Source organism: Xenopus tropicalis, chromosome 3 (genome assembly GCF_000004195.4).
Source record: "Xenopus tropicalis strain Nigerian chromosome 3, UCB_Xtro_10.0, whole genome shotgun sequence".
In the NCBI taxonomy this organism is placed as follows: Eukaryota; Metazoa; Chordata; class Amphibia; order Anura; family Pipidae; genus Xenopus; species Xenopus tropicalis.
Genome location: NC_030679.2, coordinates 78509034 through 78529095, shown reverse-complemented (window position 1 = coordinate 78529095; position 20062 = coordinate 78509034). Strand labels below are relative to the sequence as shown.

The 20062-nt window shown below is 37.3% G+C and overlaps 1 protein-coding gene across 7 annotated transcripts in view; it reads left to right on the top strand.

Moving 5' to 3' along the window:
• Positions 1-20062, top strand: part of magi2 (membrane associated guanylate kinase, WW and PDZ domain containing 2) — a 451931-nt gene that overhangs the window by 372522 nt on the left and 59347 nt on the right. For 5 of the 7 annotated variants that reach the window (XM_031897512.1, XM_031897511.1, XM_031897515.1 and 2 more), the window contains 3 exons: positions 7736-7767; positions 8084-8273; positions 14545-14586. In XM_031897512.1, coding sequence (XP_031753372.1) covers positions 7736-7767; positions 8084-8273; positions 14545-14586 — 264 coding nt within the window. The remainder of the gene's footprint in view (positions 1-7735; positions 7768-8083; positions 8274-14544; positions 14587-20062) is intronic. The other 2 variants (XM_031897513.1, XM_031897514.1) reach the window with 2 other exon arrangements.

Sequence of the window (20062 nt, the reverse complement as noted above, 5' to 3'; positions counted from 1 at the left end):
TTTGCAGGGTGATCTGACAAAATTCGAATATTGGGCAGCACAATAGAAAATGAGGTTTAAAGTTCAAAGTTATGCACTTTGAAATAACATAATGTGAGTTACACACGAAATGATAGTGTGTTGGGGGATCCTTAATTGAGAAGGATCTGGGGATTTTTGTAGATAACAAGTTGTCTAATTCCAGGCAGTGTCATTCTGTGGCTACTAAAGCAAATAAAGTATTGTCCTTCATAAAAAGGGCATTACTTAGGGGATGAAAACATAATTTTACCTTTTTATAGGTCCCTGGTAAGGCCTCACCTTGAGTATGCAGTGCAGTTTTGGGCTCCAGTCCTTAAGAAGGATATTAATGAGCTGGAGAAAGTGCAGAGACGTGCAACTAAACTGGTTAAGGGGATGGAAGATTTAAACTATGAGGTTAGACTGTCAAGGTTAAGGTTGTTCTCTCTGGAAAAAGGGGGACATGATTACTCTGTACAAGAACATTAGAGAGGATTATTGGCAGATAGGGGGTGCTCATTTTTCCCATAAAAACAATCAGCGCACCAGAGGTCACCCCTTTAGATTAGAGGAACGGAGCTTCCATTTGAAGCTGCGTAGGTGGTTTTTCACGGTGAGGGCAGTGAGGTTGGGGAATGCCCTTCCTAGTGATGATGTCAGAGATGGCAGATTCTGTTAATGCCTTCAAGAGTGGTTTGGATGATTATACAGGTATAATGTGTAAGGCTATTGGGATACTAAAATCTACAGTTATTATTGATGTTGGTATATACAGTTTATGCACAGTATGTGAGTATATAGATAGGTTGTGTTCTGGGGTTCACTTGGAAGGGTTGAACTTGATGGACTTTTTTCAACCTAACTTTACTATGTAACTATGTTATTTGTCTCTTAGCCCTGCCTGTGACCAAAACAAATTAGTTAAAAACATACATATTTTTTCTTTTATAGTTTTGTTGTTACAAAGATATGTATCTATTGGATTCCTAAAACAAAGCATGAATGTCATAAGTGTTCATATTTTTACATTTTATTTTATTCATAATTCAAAATTTAGGCTGTAAATTGTATACTGCAGCCATATTATATTTTATAGATGTTTGAAATCATCTGGGGATAATCTAAGGGTATTATATACTTTTGTCTGCAATTTCTATGTCACTGTTGGCAAAATAGTGTATAGTGGTGTACTAGCAATAATTAGACCATTACCAAATCCTAAAATTAAGATAATGTCATGTATTTAATAATGTATTATTCATTATCTATTCAATAATCTATTCAATAATTACTAAAGCCAACATTAAGGCAGGATTTGTGAATTTAAAAAAAACCCTTCCGTTTCAGTTAAGTCAAGCTAAGTGAGTAACAATCTTACTGCTCTCTCAGTCAGGGAAGGGTTATAAGGCCTTTTGAAATCCATCAAAGTACAGTGAAAAGGAATATTTACAAGGGGGGACTTTCAAGACAGTTAAAGACAACTTACCAAAAGTGGGCTTCCAATAATGCTCTAAAAATCCCATATAAGCCAAACATTCCTCCAGGGACCTGCAGACCTCTGTCAGAATGTGAAAGATCATGGCACTACAAACAGTAGACCATAGTGTCATACCTCCCAACTGTCCTGATTTTTGTGGGACAGTCCCTCTTTTGACAGCTCAGCCCGCAGTCCCGGATTCTTACTGAAAAGTCCCTCATTTCTCTTTGATCTCCTGCACTGAATGCTAAAAAAAGATACAAATTTAATTAAAAAAGTAGCTTTTGGTAGAGAGCATTAGAAACATTGTTTCTCACTTTTGATTAAATAAGTGGACTTTTGGCAGAGAACCCAGAAAGGTAAAAAGCCACACCTGCACTGAGATACAAATGTAACTAATAAGCTAAACAGGTCTCTTGGGGGAACCGAGACTTGCAGCTTAAAGGGCAATTTCACCTTTTTCAGTAAAACTGTAATAACACATAAAACAGGACCCCAAAACCCCCAGAAATGTGTTCAAACTTTAAATAACCTGTCCAGTTTTGTCAAGTGGGAGTGGTAGTTAGGGGTTGTTGTAGCAAAAATGGGCATGGTCCAAAAAAAATTTGTTTTTGTCCCTCTTTCCATTTTGAAAATGTTGGGAGGTATGTCATTGGGGATGATATAGAATTGTCTTACAGTCACAGGACCTGATTGAGCTGCAGTCATTGCTAGTGTAAAATACTGGATCAATAGAATACAGAAGCGCACCCAGATCTATCTTTAAAGTAAGCAGACGGGAGGTATACCTATTTGACAAAGAAAAAAAGTTTGACCAAAATTGGATGATGCAACAAAAAAGGTTTTTGGAATGACCAAGTTCAAGTCCAGGCTTCAACCACACAAGTGCAAACACAAAAGAGATGTTCATTAGTGACTATTCTGAAGCATCAATAAGATGAAGCACTGTTGTAAGAAAGATTGGAGCAAAATTGCTTCAATACCACCAGAGACTAGTATGAATGATGAACTTTTTTATATACTTGACTTTTTATGCAGTGGGGTAACTACAATACAGCTGTCCCCAATACCCTGGGGTGGCACAGGGGACAGGGCCCAGACACTTTTGGATGTTAAATTTTGCCATCTGCTGCAAAAAAGGCACGGGCACTGGTAAGCAGGAAAAGATATGTCACTGTTATTAGTGTTAAAGGACAATGAAAGTTTAATATACATTAAAAGTAATTCTAAAGGCATTCTTTTTAAGACCTTAGTGTATATCTAAATTCCCAGATCCCTGCTTGCTTCTCTGAGATATGGTGCTGGCAGCCTACAGCAGTGTGAAGACTACAGTGACATCACTGAAATCTCTGTCCTTCCTGTAGGCTGCCAGCGGCAGCCTTCCTATTCTCTGAGCATGTGTGTAACTTGATGTCAGGGCTGGCTAGAGATGTAGCGAACTGTTCGCCGGAGAACTAGTTCGCACGAAAATCGGGTGTTCGCAAGTTCGCAAGTTCGCGAACTTTTAGCGATGTTCGCAATTTTGGGTTCGCCTTAGCTGGAGCCAAATTTTGACCTCTCACCCCAGAGCCAGCAGATACATGGCAGCCAATCAGGCAGCTCTCCCTCCTGGACCACCCCCGGACCACTCCCTTCCATATACTGTATAAACCGAAGCCCAGCAGCCATTTTACATTCTGCCTGTGTGTGCTTGTTGAGTTAGCATAGGGAGAGAGCTGTGCAGGGGTTTGAGGGACAGTTTAGGTAGCTTTGCTGACTAGTAATCTACTTTCTACTGCTCTGTATGTAGCTGCTGGGGACAGCTGTCCTGCTGATCTCATCTGCTGTAACCCAATAGTCCTTGTAAGGACTGCTTTTATTTTCTGATTACTGTTACTCTTCTTTTCATTGTGTACTGCAGCTCCATCTGTGTGTGTTGGAGACAGGTGTGCTGCTCATAGTAGGTGCACTAAGCACCAACCATACATTCACATCATTTTTTTTATTTGTGTTTTTTTACTTTGCTACTGTAATTTATAGAGCCCAGTGCTATTAGTCTAGCTGTGTTGGGGACTGGTGTGCTGCTCCTAGTAGTTCACCCCCAGCACCAACCAGAGATCACTTTTGTTTTATTATTATTTTTTTTTTTATTTAACTTACTGTTTTTTAATGTGTCCAGTGCTGTTTGCTGTTATTCATAGTAGTGCACCAAACACGTTACACATAGTAGTGACATTGCATTGCAATAAAATCACCTGAGCGATGTTTTTCCACCAGCAATAATATATTCTGTATCCACTACTGCGGCGTTTTGTTTTTAAAGCAGTTTATTTTACAAGTTTAGAAATTTAGTGTGATTTTTGCCCTTTACAGCACAAAACGCAACGCTGTGTCAACAACTTATTTTTAAGAGAAATTTTTGCCCTTGATCCCCCTCCTGCATGTCACTGTCCAGGTCGTGGCACCCTTTAAACAACTTTAAAATCAGTTTTCTGGCCAGAAATGGCTTTTCTAGTTTTTAAAGTTCGCCTTCCCATTGAAGTCTATGGGGTTCGCAAAGTTCGCAAAAGTTCGCACTTTTTGGCGGAAGTTCGCGAACGGATTCGCAAACTTTTTTTGTGAGGTTCGCTACATCCCTAGGGCTGGCCTCTGGCGAGAGACCAGCAGGTAGGAGCCTTTGTATAGATAACCCCCAGAACTCCCTTAAAGGGCCAGACAGCCAAGTGAGATGAAAATGGGTAGTTTAATGAAAACAAAAATAAAAGTAAAGTACAAGCCTGTGGTAAGGTAAGGTACAGAGTCCGGCAATAGGTAAATCCGTGAGCAGGCAGAGGTCAGTCCAGGCAGAGTTCAAGCAAATCCAATAATCAGGCAGAGGTCAAATTGGGGAACCAAACAGAGATCAGGCAGGGCAAAGGCAGGGAACAGGAATCAGAAGTGGCAAGACATAGCTCAGCAGGAACGATGATTGAGTGGGTAATTAGAAAAGCAGCCACACATGTGATAAACAAAATATGTTGCGACATAAGCAAAACTGGTGGAAATGCATAAAGCACTCATGGAGCTCATGGAGCCTCCTGTGGCTCACTAAGCAAGTGCACTTGCAGTCCAGCACCAAGTCCAGGGTTCGATTCCCTGCAGTTCCTGACACTTGATCCCGTCTCCTGTTCTGAGCTACACATGCCCACCAGCCAATCAGAAGCGGATCTGGCAGAAGGGAGGGGGGGGGGAGGGAATGAAACACATGTGCAGTATGAAGCAAGGAGGGAAAGGAAGGGAGAATACCTTTTTAGAGATGGCTGCCTGTTCTAGAAAATGTGAAGTAAATGTGACTGAGTAAATATTTGATTAGGTGAGCCAAAAGTGTGGCGTTTTTACTAAACAATAGGAGGACTATTGGGCAGTATGCTTTTTAAATTTTGACTTGCATTCTCCTTTAATAGTATGGATTGAATGGTGACCATGAGTAGAATCTGAATCTGTTGAGATTGATCACATGAGTGTATATAATATATTAAGGGGGTCACACCCAATACAGAGAGCATGATTCATTTACTTTTGCCACACGCAGATATGTTATTGGATCTTTCTTTTCTTTTTTAAATTAATACATGCCCAGATATAATAATTTTTGTTTCATTTGTTTAACTAGGGTTTCTTTATCTACATTTAGGACTTGTTTGAAAATCAGATGATGTTTTAGGTCACATTCATATAAAAATATAGAAATCTTTTAAGGGTTCACAAGCTTTAGAAAACCACTGTGTATAATACGAATTAAGAGCAGATGACTGTAATTAACATACTGCTATGTAAAACCTAAAGATTTGAAAAAAGTGTAACCTTGATTTTTTTACATAGTGCCACAGAGAGTCTATAGCATAACCCCTCCCTTTGTTCGCTAACCAATCTGTGTAAATTGAGGATTCACAAGCCTCAGTATTTGGTGGAAAGGAGTGGTCATGGGTTTGAATCGCATCAGTTTTATCATGTCTTCTCTTGCATCATGGGAATAAAGTAATGAGCCTACCCATCCCTTTCCTTCTATTGGGTTTAGAAGAGTGGTTTTAATGAGCAGTTTGTTGGATTGGGCATATAGTCTTTAAAGGGTTACTCATCTCAACCACTACTTTGAATGTGTTTCACTTAATTGGCTACATGCTTACTTCAATTGCTCTAACAAGTTTTCTAACTACATTAATACTATTGCCAGATTTTAAATGTTATTGCTTACATTCTTGCAATTTTATGAGAACATTTTTTAATGGACATATTTTTCCTGACATATCAGTAAACAAATAAGCAATACATTGATGTATGCTGTGATCTTAGACTAATTACAAAGAGAAGATCGAATCTGCACTACAGATGGGAACTAACATTTCCATGGGAACGAACATGAAAAAGTAACAAGATCTATAACCACCTTATATATCATTATTATATCTGCTTTCTTTTCATGGGTTTTTATATGTGTGGAGTTATGAGACACTGACTAGGAAATCAATATGACAGGATATTCCAAGGTGTAGTACTGACTGATAGGAATGCTATGCGCTACGTAACCTTGAGCATACACGGTAGTAGTTAGATGAAGACCAAAACCAATATGTAGAAAAAGCAGAATGAGTTATTGAGTCAGAAGTAGTTATGGTAGCAAATATGTGGTAAGGGGGAGCAATCTGAAAAGGAAAGTCTATACAACAAACTAGCGGATGTCAGGTGGCAGGTCTGTTAAACAGGTCAGAGGTCAAAGCAGGGTATCAGTATTAATAATATAATTACAGTGTAGGAATACTCTGCACACAGAACAAAGGCTAAATTACCAAAGAAACTTGGTACAGTACAGAGGAAAGAGAGCCATGTTCAAATAGCCCTTTAATTGGGCAGTTGCCTGCAGCTGAAAAAAAGTCTCCAGGTCTGATTAATGCAAAGTAAAGGCAGAGTCAGTCTATATAAACATCAGTTGCAAAGCTAAGCCAACTGAGCCTCCTGTGGCCTTTCAGGGCTACATTGTATAACTTAAAAAATATTCTTTGCATCTTGAAATCGCCAGGAGAGTTAGGATGTATAAATATTTGGGGAGATGTTTTTTAAGCCACTTTGGGGGTTATGTAGCCTAAGGGTTAAACCAATATGCAAACATTGTTATTTTTGTGCATGGAATGCCAATGGGCATATATGAACTGGGGAAAATTGCCTTAACTCGCACACCCTCGGCTCTCCTGACAATTTCACCGCTCGGTGCACACTGCTGGAGGGATCGGCACCCTCCCAAAATTCAGTATAGAAGAATTAGCACTGGCACTCTGGAGCTGTATACGGGACAAGCCCTTTAAAAATCTTTATTACGGAACTGGCAGTTCCGTAATAAAGATTTTTAAAGGGCTTGTCCCGTATACAGCTCCAGAGTGCCAGTGCTAATTCTTCCATATATGAACTGGGGCTCATGGACTATATTCTTATTAAGGGCTAGTATTTATTAATTTGCAGTCTTCACCTTAGCCTGTGGTTAGATGAATTTATGCTGTTGGTGATGATATATGTTTGCTATGTTTGCTATACTTGCTGTATTTTGAATAATGTCAGTTTATGCAGTAAACATTTTTTTCATATTAATTGTGGAGTCTCTGCCCAGTTTATATCTGTTAGTCTAGGTCCAGAACATTACACCTGTTACTTAAAGTTGCCAGAACTGATGTTGTTCAAGAGTATGTACTGTATGTTCATTCCTATTTAAATCTTCATTATTAGAAATATAAAATTCTATTAAGCTGCCTATTGAACAATTCCACTATAAAAGCATATTGTACTAGACAATTTTTTCAATACTTTTTATCAACATTTTCAAGGAAACAAATTAATTTGTGAACTGAATATACATGCTGTTATATTTGGTGATCCGTTTAAGAAAGGAAGAAAATAGGGTGTAGAAGGGATAAAGATAGTGCTTACATCGAAGAAGTAAAGTCTAGGAAAAGAGTTGGTAACATGAACATTAAAAGCAAAACTAGGGTTAAAACAATGCAAAAATAAAAGATGTGTCTGGTCTTAACTGAATTTAGTTGGTGATCTGTAAAAAAAGGTGGTTAAATGAGTCCTGATGTTTCTCCCGAGTCCCAGTAACTAGGCTTAATATTTATGGCACCTTATTTATTTTAATTTGTTTTTATCATTTATGTTGTTTTTTTAAACTAAAACTGATTTGGTAGGTTAGAAAATATAAAAATCAAAATACTATTTCTTGCACTTAACATTCTGTCTTTCCATGTTAAACAGGTTTCTTTTCTCCGTGGAAAAGTTCCAAGCCTGTAAGTATATTGTATAACACTGGGTTTTGGTTCTCTTGATAGGGCAGCTCAGGAATTAGTATTTTGGCAAGTTCTTTTGAACACAGTATAGTAGGTGGAACTTTGCTAATACGTGAAAGAATAGGTCATAGGTTGCTGCTCATGTATATTAACTAATGTAACTTATAGAGCAGTGTGCCTTTAATGTATTTTTAAAAAACTTTTGCCTCAGTTCCCTCATTGCTAAAGTGCTATATACTGTATGCAGGGGTGTTACCCATAGTGTTTGAAACTGTTGATAATGATGGACCTCATGTAAAAAATTGTCTTTTTTCAGATAATGGAAAGATGGGAAAACCAAGGAAGCCCTCAGACTAGTTTATCAGCACCTTCCTTACCACCAAATGTCCCTTTTGCTCCAATGCTACATAGGAGTTCATTTCCCGATTCCACAGAGGCCTTTGACCCTAGAAAACCTGACCCCTATGAACTATATGAAAAATCAAGAGCAATTTATGAAAGTAGGCGTAAGTACAATACTTTTTCAGTGCTTCACCATAAACATACTGCATAACATTATTGCTAATTGTAAATTGGTTTCCAGGATATATCCATTCAGTTTTAATTTGTGGGGTAAAATCTATTTATGATGAATAATTCAAAAAAAAATTTGGGCTATATTAAAGTACTTAACAGAATTGCTGACGCAAATGTTTTGAGATTAATAATTATAGCAATTTTATTACAGCTCACTAATTAGTACATTTCCCATAACAAAACCATTTCATCTGAACAAAGTGGTTATATGCTCATTTGTAATTTCTGCTGAGCTGTGTCTTCAGTTGTGCATTAGGTTACAAACAGTTTAATACATATATATATGGATCTCACAGACTAACAGAAACATCGTATTTGAAGTAGAATCTTACCCCCTACTTAGGTGGGTCCAGGTGCTCATGCCCTAGACCATCAGCTTGGGGAGTCATGCAGAATCATACTAGAAGAAACAGGCAGGCACATCTGGGATCCCTTTTGCGTCAATCAATTTGTTCAAAAAAGCAGCTTGTATGTACTATGGGTACTATGATTAAGTACCCTGGTAGGTACGAAACGCGTAAGGCTGTTGCAGTTGTTATTATTTTTATGGAATAAATAAATTTTTTATACTTTTATTAACATACAAGCTGCTTTTTTGAACAAATTGATTGATCCCAGATGTGCCTGCCTGTTTCTTCTAGTATGATTCTACAAACAGTTTAAACCTTGTGCACATGGTTTAGCCATATGTTTCAAAATGATTCAATTCAAGATGTGTATTCAGTCCAGTTTGCAAAGATTCTAATATATGAAAGCCATTTGTTTAGTTCAAGGATTATACATTGTGTGTGTTAATGGGGGACTTACAGGTAAAATAGTCCTACCTCTAAAATACTATGTTTACAGAGTGCCTAAATATGGGTCACAGTTCAGCTATAATCAATGATTCAAGGACTTTCGGTCATGTACTAAGTGCCCACTCACACTCTGCCTCTTGGCTTTTGTTTTATTGATTCAATATCACTGTGTAACAGAAAAATAAAATATACTGTACCCAGTTTTTTTTAGTACTATAGACAAAGCTCAATGGCAATTAACTATCAACTAGGTTTTTTTATTTAGTCTGACAAAGCAATGTGTGTGTTAATATTCTCAGCCTGAACTCAGTGGGGTTCATTTCGCTCAGCTGTTCATATATGTACTCTTTTTGGTGCATAGTCTCTTGTGTCACTGGTGTGGTTTGTAGCAGCAAGTCCTCCCCCGATTTGCCTCTCCCAGCATGCTTTTAGGCCCCAGTTCACAAGCTAAATCCATTTTTTGGCCATTTAGTAAAGGAATGTGTATAATTATGGCAGAACTAGCTCTAAAAAGTCATATCAAGGAGAGAAAGTCACTTAGAGAGAATTCAGCATTTGTGTTCACATCACTAGCATTTATTTTAACATGATGTTATGTAGAAATTGTAAGTGTTTATATGGTTGCCAAGCATTCTTTTAGCAGTAATAGAACTCTCATCAGTTGGCAAATAAAAACATAAGCTCTCAAAAAATTGTTCACTTAATCTAAAAATACCCCAAACTCAGGGTGTCCAGAAAAACACAAAAATACTTTTTCCTATCACATACATTTAATATCTATATAAACTATATATTATAGGGGCAGATTTATCAAAGTGTGAAATTAGAGCAAACTACAGAAATACTCACCCACTTTCTATTCTTAGAACCACATTTATGGTAAACTCGGTAACTTCCACCCATTGATAAATGCCCTTTAAAAATGCCATAGGAATGAATAGAAAGTGGGTGAATTATTCTGTGGCAAAATCACATTTTGACAAACCTGCCTCTCTGTCTCTTTCTGTACAAAGAATTTGAAGATATTTTATTGCCATTTTTTTAGTGGTCAAATCAAAAAATCTACTTATTAATTAGGAACCCAGGTATGAAATATGTAATATTCCAAAGCCCTGCCAATTCTTATTTCAAACTTTGAGTTCCAAGTTGAGAACTTGCCCAAAGATAAAAGGCTAAAATTAGGCCAATGCTTGATGTTGTGCCCAGGAAGGTTATGATATTTATTATTGGCAGGTGTTTAATTAGTTATTGTACCATACTGGAAAATTGAAGTATAATATCTGAATCACATCAGCCATTCTTTTGGTATCTCCCATTTTGTGTCCAAGCCAAACTAGATTGTACCCCTAAACACCTACAACTAACTAACACAACACCACAGCATATTCCAGTATTTTTATTTTAATAAATTAATTCCTATGATGTATGTATAGCCATGCCTTCTCTGCTTAGAAATGTTTGGAATCTCAGTTTCAAGCTGTAGAAATATACATCACAGAAGGGAATGTTATGTAAATACCTCTCATTTTACAGCACTTATTGCTAACTCCAGGAAGTGAAATAGGATAGCTAGAAATGGAAATTCTTGATAATGGCAAACAATATGACAACTCCATGTCAAATGTATTGTCAAATTAAACATCTCTATAAAAAGGTCACAGAAAAAAAGATAACTCCTTCTTTTAAACAAGGCCAATTTTCCTTTGTATTTAAGAAAGCTTCCTGTAATTTTTTTATATATATATATATATATATATATAGAGTAGCTGTAGCGAGAGTCCGCACTCACAGGTCTTACAGAAAATGTAGAGGCGTTTATTCAAATCAACATCTCAGCTACTCCATCTATTATTTTGGGACTGCACCCAGGCTCCCTTGGACCTACTTATACATGAGTGCCTGTCTTCTTGCAACATACTATATATATATATATATATATATATATATATATATATATATAGTGCTGACACAGCCCTGCTCAGAATTGTAATGTATAGACTGGGCATTATCTGACATTTAGCTGTGATCTAATAGAGAATGTAATTTATGATTTAATAATCTAATTAATAAAGAATATTAGAGCTGTATCAGCTGTTATTTTATCATATACAGTCATAGTCTATGTACTACTGCTATGTGAGGTGGAACCTCATAATTCTCTGAACAAACTGTGTTAATCAATACTGTTAATCTTGCACCACATCACTTTAGAGTTTTATTGCCATGCAAACAGCTACATAACACAGTTTGTCATGTACAGCTCCAGGGCATTGTGACCCAAAACTTGTACAAATGTCACGCTGGTACAACGAAGCAAGATTTAAATAAATAAAAACCTTCTAATCGCCGGTACAAATGTGTTCATGCATTCTCTGTGGTTTCTTTGGATTCTTGTCATGTGACCTTCTTTGCATACAATGCACTGTAAAAATAAGAACAATTTAACTAAGATGGATTGTTATAGAATATAGCAGCACAGGGTATAAAAGGACTACAAACAAATAGTTAAGATGTTTTTGTTTTACTTAAAGTGGACCTGTCACCCAGACATAAAAAGCTGTATAATAAAAGCCCTTTTCAAATTAAAAAAGAAACCCCAATTTTTTTTTTTATTAACACATCCATACCCATAATAAAAGCATTTAAAAGTCCCAGCTGTCAATCATATATTGCCTGCCCCGCCTCTATGCCTTAGGCATAGGGGTGGGGCAGTCAGTTACTTTCACTTTCAATTCAGAACTTCTTAGATGTTTTTGCTCTCCTCACATTCCCCCTCCCTCCTCACCATGTAACTATGTAATCAGTGCATGGACATGGGTATCAGGTTCCCCACTGGCACAGAAACAAGATTTTGGCAGGATGCAATGCCTGCTTTAATAACAGTGTTCACAAAATGGAGCCTGCCTGCTTGCTGCAATTGTGAATTCCAAGGCTGAAGAAAATAAGATTAAAATAATTTATACAGTGTAAGTAAAGTTTATTTTGCTTGACAAACACAATGGAAAACAATTTGGAATTATTTCTTAAGGTGACAGGTCCCCTTTAAAGCAAAGACAAATAATATGTTACTAAAAATGCTCAATATTTTGTTGTACAGTTTGCCTATTATCATGTATTATAAAACAACAAGGTATGTCAATGCATTGTACAATATATTTACAGTATTGTGTAAAAGTGTGTACACCCAGTGGCAATTTTTTAATTTTTCCATATACTGTATATACACCTAGTGGCATTTTTTTAATTTTCCGGTTTACTAATTGGCTCTAAATTTCAACAATATAAATAGATGGGTGATATAAAATACCATGCACCATTTACATTTTGTAGTGCATTTGGTGATTTAAATGAAGATAAATGTAAATTTTGCATGTGGAAAAGGTAATTACAACCCTTCATTTGTCAGGTGTTAATTATTAGATCATTAGAGAGATCTTGCAGGAATCTGTCGTATTTTAAACCTGAGACATTTTGATTGGTCTACTCTTTCTTGTTAAAGTGTGTTGTATCACCATGCCTCTGAGGCCTTAGAAAGAAGGTTATAGATATATAGATATAGATCTATATATAGACTATATAGATAGCCTAGTCTAGGAAGGGATTTAAAAAAAAAAAAAGATTGACAAACAATTGAACAATAATCTTTTCACTGTCCAAAAAGATCATCTATAAATAGAGATTTTAGACAACTGCCAGTTGCTCAGGTAGGGTTGCCACCTGTCTGGTTTTCACCTGGACAGCCCAGTTTTTCAAGGGGCTGTCCAGGTCAGAACTTTGTGCCCGGTTTTCAACATTCTGAAAACTGTGCAGCGCTGATGTTTGGGGTCATCTTACACTGTATCCTCCTTTTCAAAATTCCCTTTGTGACATTTTCCTTACTTAGCTTGGAGATTCATCTACCATCTTATTCCCCGTATATTACATAATATAGTAGGTCTAAATATCTGATTTTTTTTGTACTTTGTTCTGCAACATGAATTTTGAAAAATTTCAACTTTTGCTACTCTCTAGATAAAATTTTCCTATGTGTTTGTACAGGGGATGTAATAGAGTTAAGGTACCCATTAAGGTAACCTGTTGAGTAAGGAGGGGGAAGTACTCTTATTGTCCCAGGTTTAATATGGGCAGGGATGCACCAAATCCATAATTTTTGGATTTGGCCACATACCAAAATCGTTATGGATATTCAGCTGAATAACTAACCAAATACAGGCCATAATTGCATGTTGAAATTTGAGTGCTACAATTTGGCCAAATATCGAAATGAATCATGGATTTGGGGCAGGATGCCATAGCTCTTCCTCTTCCTTGCGTGCTGGAAGGCCTGGGGCAAGAAAAGGCCTCAGTTAAGGTTTTTAAGATTAGACATTTTTAACTGCTAATATAATGAATTGTTAACAGTGCCGCCTGCAGGCAATATTAGCCAACTGTCTACGGTAACTAGACTGTCACTGTCAATTATTTGCACTAAATCCTTACTTACCTGCCCCTTTGAAATGCATAACTGAAATCCTCAAAACAGGTAGCATGATCAGGGCAGAATAGGGGTTTTTACAGTAATTTATATCTCTGTGCTTAAAGTCTGCTAAGAAATCATTTAAACATTTAATAAACCCAACAGGATTGTTTTGCCTCCAATAAGGATTCATTATATTTTAGTTGGGATGAAGTACAAGGTACAGTTTTATTATAACCAAGAAAACGGGAATCATTTTTAAACATTTGATGCTAGATTAAAATGGAGTCTATAAAAGATGGTCTTCCTGTAATTTGGAGCTTCCTGGATAACAGATTACATACCTGTATTGAGCTCTAAAAAGAAATTCCTGTACAGTTATATCTAAGTTGTCTGTAATACATATTTTTATATAATATAGTTACTCTTTCTTCATTTTGTATCATTTATAAAGTAGATTATAATAAAGTTAGTAATAAAATAAAGTTGTCTGTTTTTAAAGATTTTATGTTACACAAAATCTGAATTATTCAGTAGCTTTTACTTGGTAAAATACAAGTATTGGATCTATTATCTAGAATGTTTGAGACGTGGGGTTTTCTGGGTAAGGGGTCTATTCATTACTTACATCAACACCATTTTTTATGGCTGCTAGATACTTTTCAAACATTACATAAACCCATTTGGATTGCTTTGCCACCAATATAAATTTATGCAGCTTAGTTAAAAATGTACTGTTTTATTATTACAGAGAAATAGGAAATAAGTGTGAAAAAATAAGACTCTATGGAAAATGACCACCCCCATATTTCAGGACTTTCTGGATAATGGGCTTAACGCGAATAGATCCCATACCTGTATATATACTAACACGTGTAAGACTATATTTATACACAGCCAAAATGATGTGCATCTTTCTCATGGATAATTCCTCATCTTCCTATTCAGAGCAAGTGCCGCCCAGGACTGGTTTCAGAGTGGATGGAGTTGGCAAGTATTTCTAGCACCCATTGTTCTGTCAAATCTGTGCTCATCGCTGTGTTTTGTAAATATGTGTCCTGTGATCATCACTCTGGAAAGAATTCACCTATATTTGTAATGTCATTAAGTGTTCATATTAACTTTTCTAATCTCTATTATTTACTGTGAAGGAATTCTTCTAGAAATGAGGGAACCATCAATATTAATTTAAAAAATATACTTACCTGTAGTGAATGTTTATTAAATGTGTTAGTTTTGCAGCCCAACATTTTTGCCATTTGCAACCAAACACCAATGCTTTGAGTCGCTGACAGATTTCACTTGCTGTAACAGGCTGGTTCCATCCATTTGCAATGCACTACTGAGAAATATCATGTTTGTTGTTTGCAGTAGGAAAAAGTGTTTTGGAAGCACATTATAAAACATTTATGTCTCAATACTAAAAGAAAAATACCAATAAAGGAATTAGCTTAAGGTATATCACTGTAAAGATTTTTAGAAGACATCTACTGAAATATTAGTAGATAGTACAGACTGCCAGGATATGGCCCATAATATATGCCCATGTTTGATGCTATAAAAATCCAGAAAATCAAACTATTCCTTGTACAGTTTGTCTGTTCAAAAACATACTGTGGCAGTGACCATTCCATATTTGACAGATCTCTGTTAACAGCTCATTGTAATAACCAATAGAAGTGGATAAATTCACAGATATATTTTTAAAATGCTATAAACGCAAAGTCTAGTCATTGAAAAAAAAAAAACTGGAATAGATTGCATGTTGGTGGGATACATTCTTTAATACATTTCCTTTTGTGCTGTTGTCTTGCATAATTTTGTATGTAAATTTTTATATAGCACAACTTCTGCATGTAGCTCTGTACAGTATAACAGTACATTAACTGGATAATTAACACAAATAAATGCAAAATACATTTACATTCAAGATTAAGTCCTTGCAGGGAGGAAGGCAGTCCATCCCCTGTAGAGTTTGCATTCTGTGGGTGGGGAACCTGCAGATACAGTGGCTGACACTGCAATATACATTCATAAGTGCCTGGACTAAGTCAGATAGTATGCAGATTAATTTTTGAAGAGACTGATGGAAGACTATCTCAAAAGGAATTCAGGTATTGCATATAAAGGTAAGGAGATGCAAGATAAAATGGTTTAAGGAAGGAAACAGCAGTGGAAGTGGGCGGTGTGACCAGGCAGTGGCTCTAAGGCAGTGGCAGATTTAAGATGCTGATTTGAGTCCTTCAGACTGATTTGGCAGCCTATCTGCCCTTGTATGGGGCCCCCCGATGAGCCTCCCTGATCAATATCTGGGCAAAAATCAGGCAGGTTTGATCAGGGACCAAATTGGCTTACTGATGTCAAATGGTGAAATGCAGGATTTTGCGGCAAATCCACATTTGGCAAAAAAAACTCTCATCACTAATGGCTACTTTTAGGGCTCTGGCACACGGGGGAGATTAGTCGCCCGCGATTAACTCCCTGTTCGCGGGCGACTAATCTCCCCGAGTTGCCTACCCCTGCCATCCCACCGGCGAACATGTAAGTCGCCGGCGGGATGGCACATGCGGCGGCGCGATTTCGCGCAAATCGCCCCGCCGCGTCTGCCATCCCGCCGGCGACTTACATGTTCGCCGGTGGGATGGCAGGGGTAGGTAACTCGGGGAGATTAGTCGCCCGCGAACAGGGAGTTAATCGCGGGCGACTAATCTCCCCCGTGTGCCAGAGCCCTTAGAGAAACAGATCAGTTGGTCAAGAAGTTATGGAGATATGAAAAGAGATGTAGTAAGATGCAAAGGGCTTTGAAAAAAATGGCTTTGAAAGTCATGAGAAGGAATGTATCAGGTATTCTCTTTTTAAAGGTTACCCATGATAAGGATAAGGATTTCAGCAGTGGAGGGGATTATTCTGTCTTAGATAAGAAAAGGGAAATTCCAGCAGCAGAGTGTTTAAGATAGGCTATAGTGGGGAAAAATGGCAGTTAGGGAAGCCAATTAGTAGCAAGTTGCAGTAGTCTAGTTGGGAAGGGATGAGGGCATGGATTAGTGTCTTTAGAGCGATTGCTTGTACATATTTTAGGAATATTGCATAGGAAATAGTGATGTTTTCACAGTGGTGTTAAAAGAAAAGGAAAGGCATTTTTTAATTTTACTGCCAATAGATTTGCCACGTTAATGCCACCTAGAACGCTATATTTATCCTGCAGAAAGCTTTACCATACCTGAGTAAAGAGCCCTAGAACTTCATTTTGTTTAAGATAGCAGCTGCCATTTTAGCTCGGTCTCAGTAGTTTCTGTGGGCAGTTCTAGCAGCTGGTTGCTCAGATCACACATTCTGATGGGAGGGAGAGTGAATTCTTATGGGGGGGAGCAGGAGAAGGGAGAGAGGGGAGCGCTGCACAGACTCGGCCAGAGGAACCCATTCTGATAAAGCTTACTTAGTTTTTAACTTTCCTTCTCCTTTAATATGATCAGAGAAGGAGAGGGAGAAGTCAAAGATTTAGAGAGAGATGGGCCAAGTTGTTGGGTTGAATTTGAGGTGCCATTGTTAGGAGGCAGTTAGGAATCTGAGCCTGTTTGATTGATTAATATATTTGTATATCATCACCATACAAGTGATAATGAAAACCAAATATGTTAATGAGATATAATGAGCAAAATAAGATAATAGGTCTAGGAGGATTGGGGAATGTTTTTGAAGAAGTTAACAAAGCTGGTGAGGGGTGTAAAAGAGTATAAAATATGGAAAACTGCTTTCATAAATTGGATTAATTATGGTTTATGAGAGTACTGTATAAGTCTTGATTGGTCTTTAACAGGGCAGAATTTAGGCATGACAGTCATTTATGAAGTAAGTCTGTTTGCACTTGGGATTTTCTCCACATACACTCTGCCAGTCATGTTCAGAAGCAAATCTAATTTGTGAGTCTAACCAGTGGCAGGGCAATTGAGTACAGGTATGCTTAGCATGCAAGTATGCATAAGAGTCAGTTGTGGTCTGTACACTGCTGGAGTATAAAGGAGGAGGTTAGCTGGAGACAACAAGGTTGACATATCATCAGTTTGGCAAATCACAAAGGATGATTGCAGGGCTTTCAAAACAGAGGAATCCAGATTTAAAGCCAGACTAAAGTAAGAACCACAAATACATAGAGAGGGAGGCAGATTTGAAAAGCATGTGCTTCAATAGAGTTAGATGAAAAGGCTACAGGGATAGGAATATGTTGGAACTAACAGCAAGAAGTGAGACCAGTTTCTATTAGGGTAAAAAGACTGAGTTTTAGCAAAACAGATGATGGATAATTGTGGTTTTTTAGTTAAAAAGCAGATGTTAAGATGGGCCAAATGTCCTGAACAAGGTAAAGAGTAACAAGTTCTAAGATACGTTGGTATGGAGCAGGGCCAGGGTTTGGCAAGGTATCTAAAAGTAGAAAAGGAAGTGAGCGTATATGGGGAAGAGGATCTGAAGTACTCATGCTTTCATTTATTGGGAGTAGCTAGAGAACAAAGATGGTCTTAGAGAACGTATATAGGAGCTGGAATTAAAAAGGGAGATGGAAGTAAGTATGAACATATTTAAATATAATAGTGATAATCCGTGAAATGGTTAAACCTTAGAGAGCACTGTGCAGTCAAGCAGTACAAACATGCATAATTTTTACATTGCCCTTTTGGTAGTAGCGCATTTTCCGTGGAGTAATGCAATAGCTAATTTGCAAAGCAGTATATCTTTTAAGACGTTGATTAGTCTGCTTATTCTAGTAGCAGGCAGACAGATACCAGGGCCTTCCGTAGTAGCTCTCCTCTTCATATTAAAGTAGGCACCATAATACTGGTATTACGACATGGTCAAAAGGTTATATTGCAAATTTCCAACTGATATTGAGTGGCAACTATAAGCCTTCCATCTCTGGAATACAAACTATGTGACTCAGACTGTGCTTATGTTAGTATAATGGCTTTGAGTGTATTATGAACAGTGCTTGCTAATATATTTTTATATGATTGTTGTCACCATGTTATTATATGTGCTATTTTCTACTATGTATATTTTAGTGTCTTCATAATTTTTATACAAATCCTCTTTTATATTATATAAAGTCTCCATACATATGAAGATCCGCTTTTTGGCGAGCTTGCCAAACCAGGAAATCTTTCATTGTTATGCCCACCTTGAGTACCCCTCGGGCCTATAATTGGATCATAATTGCAGCTATGTAGGCCATTGGATCAAGGGCCGTATCAATGTGCAGATGCAATCCTTGATCTGCCGGCAAAATCAAACCTGCCAATCAATATCTACTCTATTTTTGACCAAATATTGGTGTTGTCACCCATCTGCTGGCGTCTTACATGGGTCAGTTATCCCTTATCAGCCCCTTTGTGGTCACCTTTACTTTGTAAATTACAAGCAGAGGGACTAAAAGAACATGGTATGTCCTAAGGCAGTGATCCCCAACCAGTGGCTCATCAACCCCTTTGATGTTGCTCTCAGCGCCCTCAAACCAGGTAGTTATTTTTGAATTCCTGACTTGGTGGCAAGTTTTGGTTGAATTAAAACAAGATTTACTACCAAATAAAGCCTCCTGTAAGCTAATAGTGTGCATAGAGACTGCCTAACAGCCAATCTTAGTCCTTTATTTGTTTCATTTGACTGTGGCTCATGAGTAAGAAAGGTTGGGGGCCCCTGTCCTAAGGGATAAGGCACTTTGTCCTCAATGGTTTTTCCAGAAAGAACTGTGTTAAAAAAAAAAACTTAATTTCCCGGCACCACTGCTCATAGATAAACGGTGAAGACAGAAGAGCACATCTGAGCAGTGCATGCTTGTTACCCCCAGTATCTTCCATAGGCAAAATGTGTTTTTAAGCTTTGCTATGGGAAACTGTGAGAGGCAGTTAAGGGTGGTTTTATCTGCCATGGTAATGTGTGCAATATCCATAACTTTTTGGGCTAATACACATAAAGCTACTTTTCATGACTACAAAAATAGACTACGCTGATAATTTATTGATAATTGCTTCTACATGTGTTTTATCAAATCTCAGTATTGCCTATGCCAGGGTATTTTATAGCATTTTGTATCTGTGACAAGTAGCTGCTTTTCCAGGATATGGTTTCAGTGTGTGAACATTGAAAATCCTAAAAAACAATTGAAAGTAGTACAGGTATAGGACCCATTATCCAGAATGCTCGGGACCAAGGGTATTCTGGATAAGGGGTCTTTCCGTAATTTGGATCTCCATACCTTTAAGTCTACTAAAAAATTAATAAAACATTCATTAAACAAACAGGATTGTTTTGCATCCATTAAGGATTAATTATATCTTAGTTGGGATCAAGTACAAGGTACTGTTTTATTACTACAGACAAAAAGGAAATCAGTTTTAAAATTCTGAATTATTTGATTAAAATGGAGTCTATGGGAGACGTGCTTTTCGTAATTTGGAGCTTTCTGGATAACGGGTTT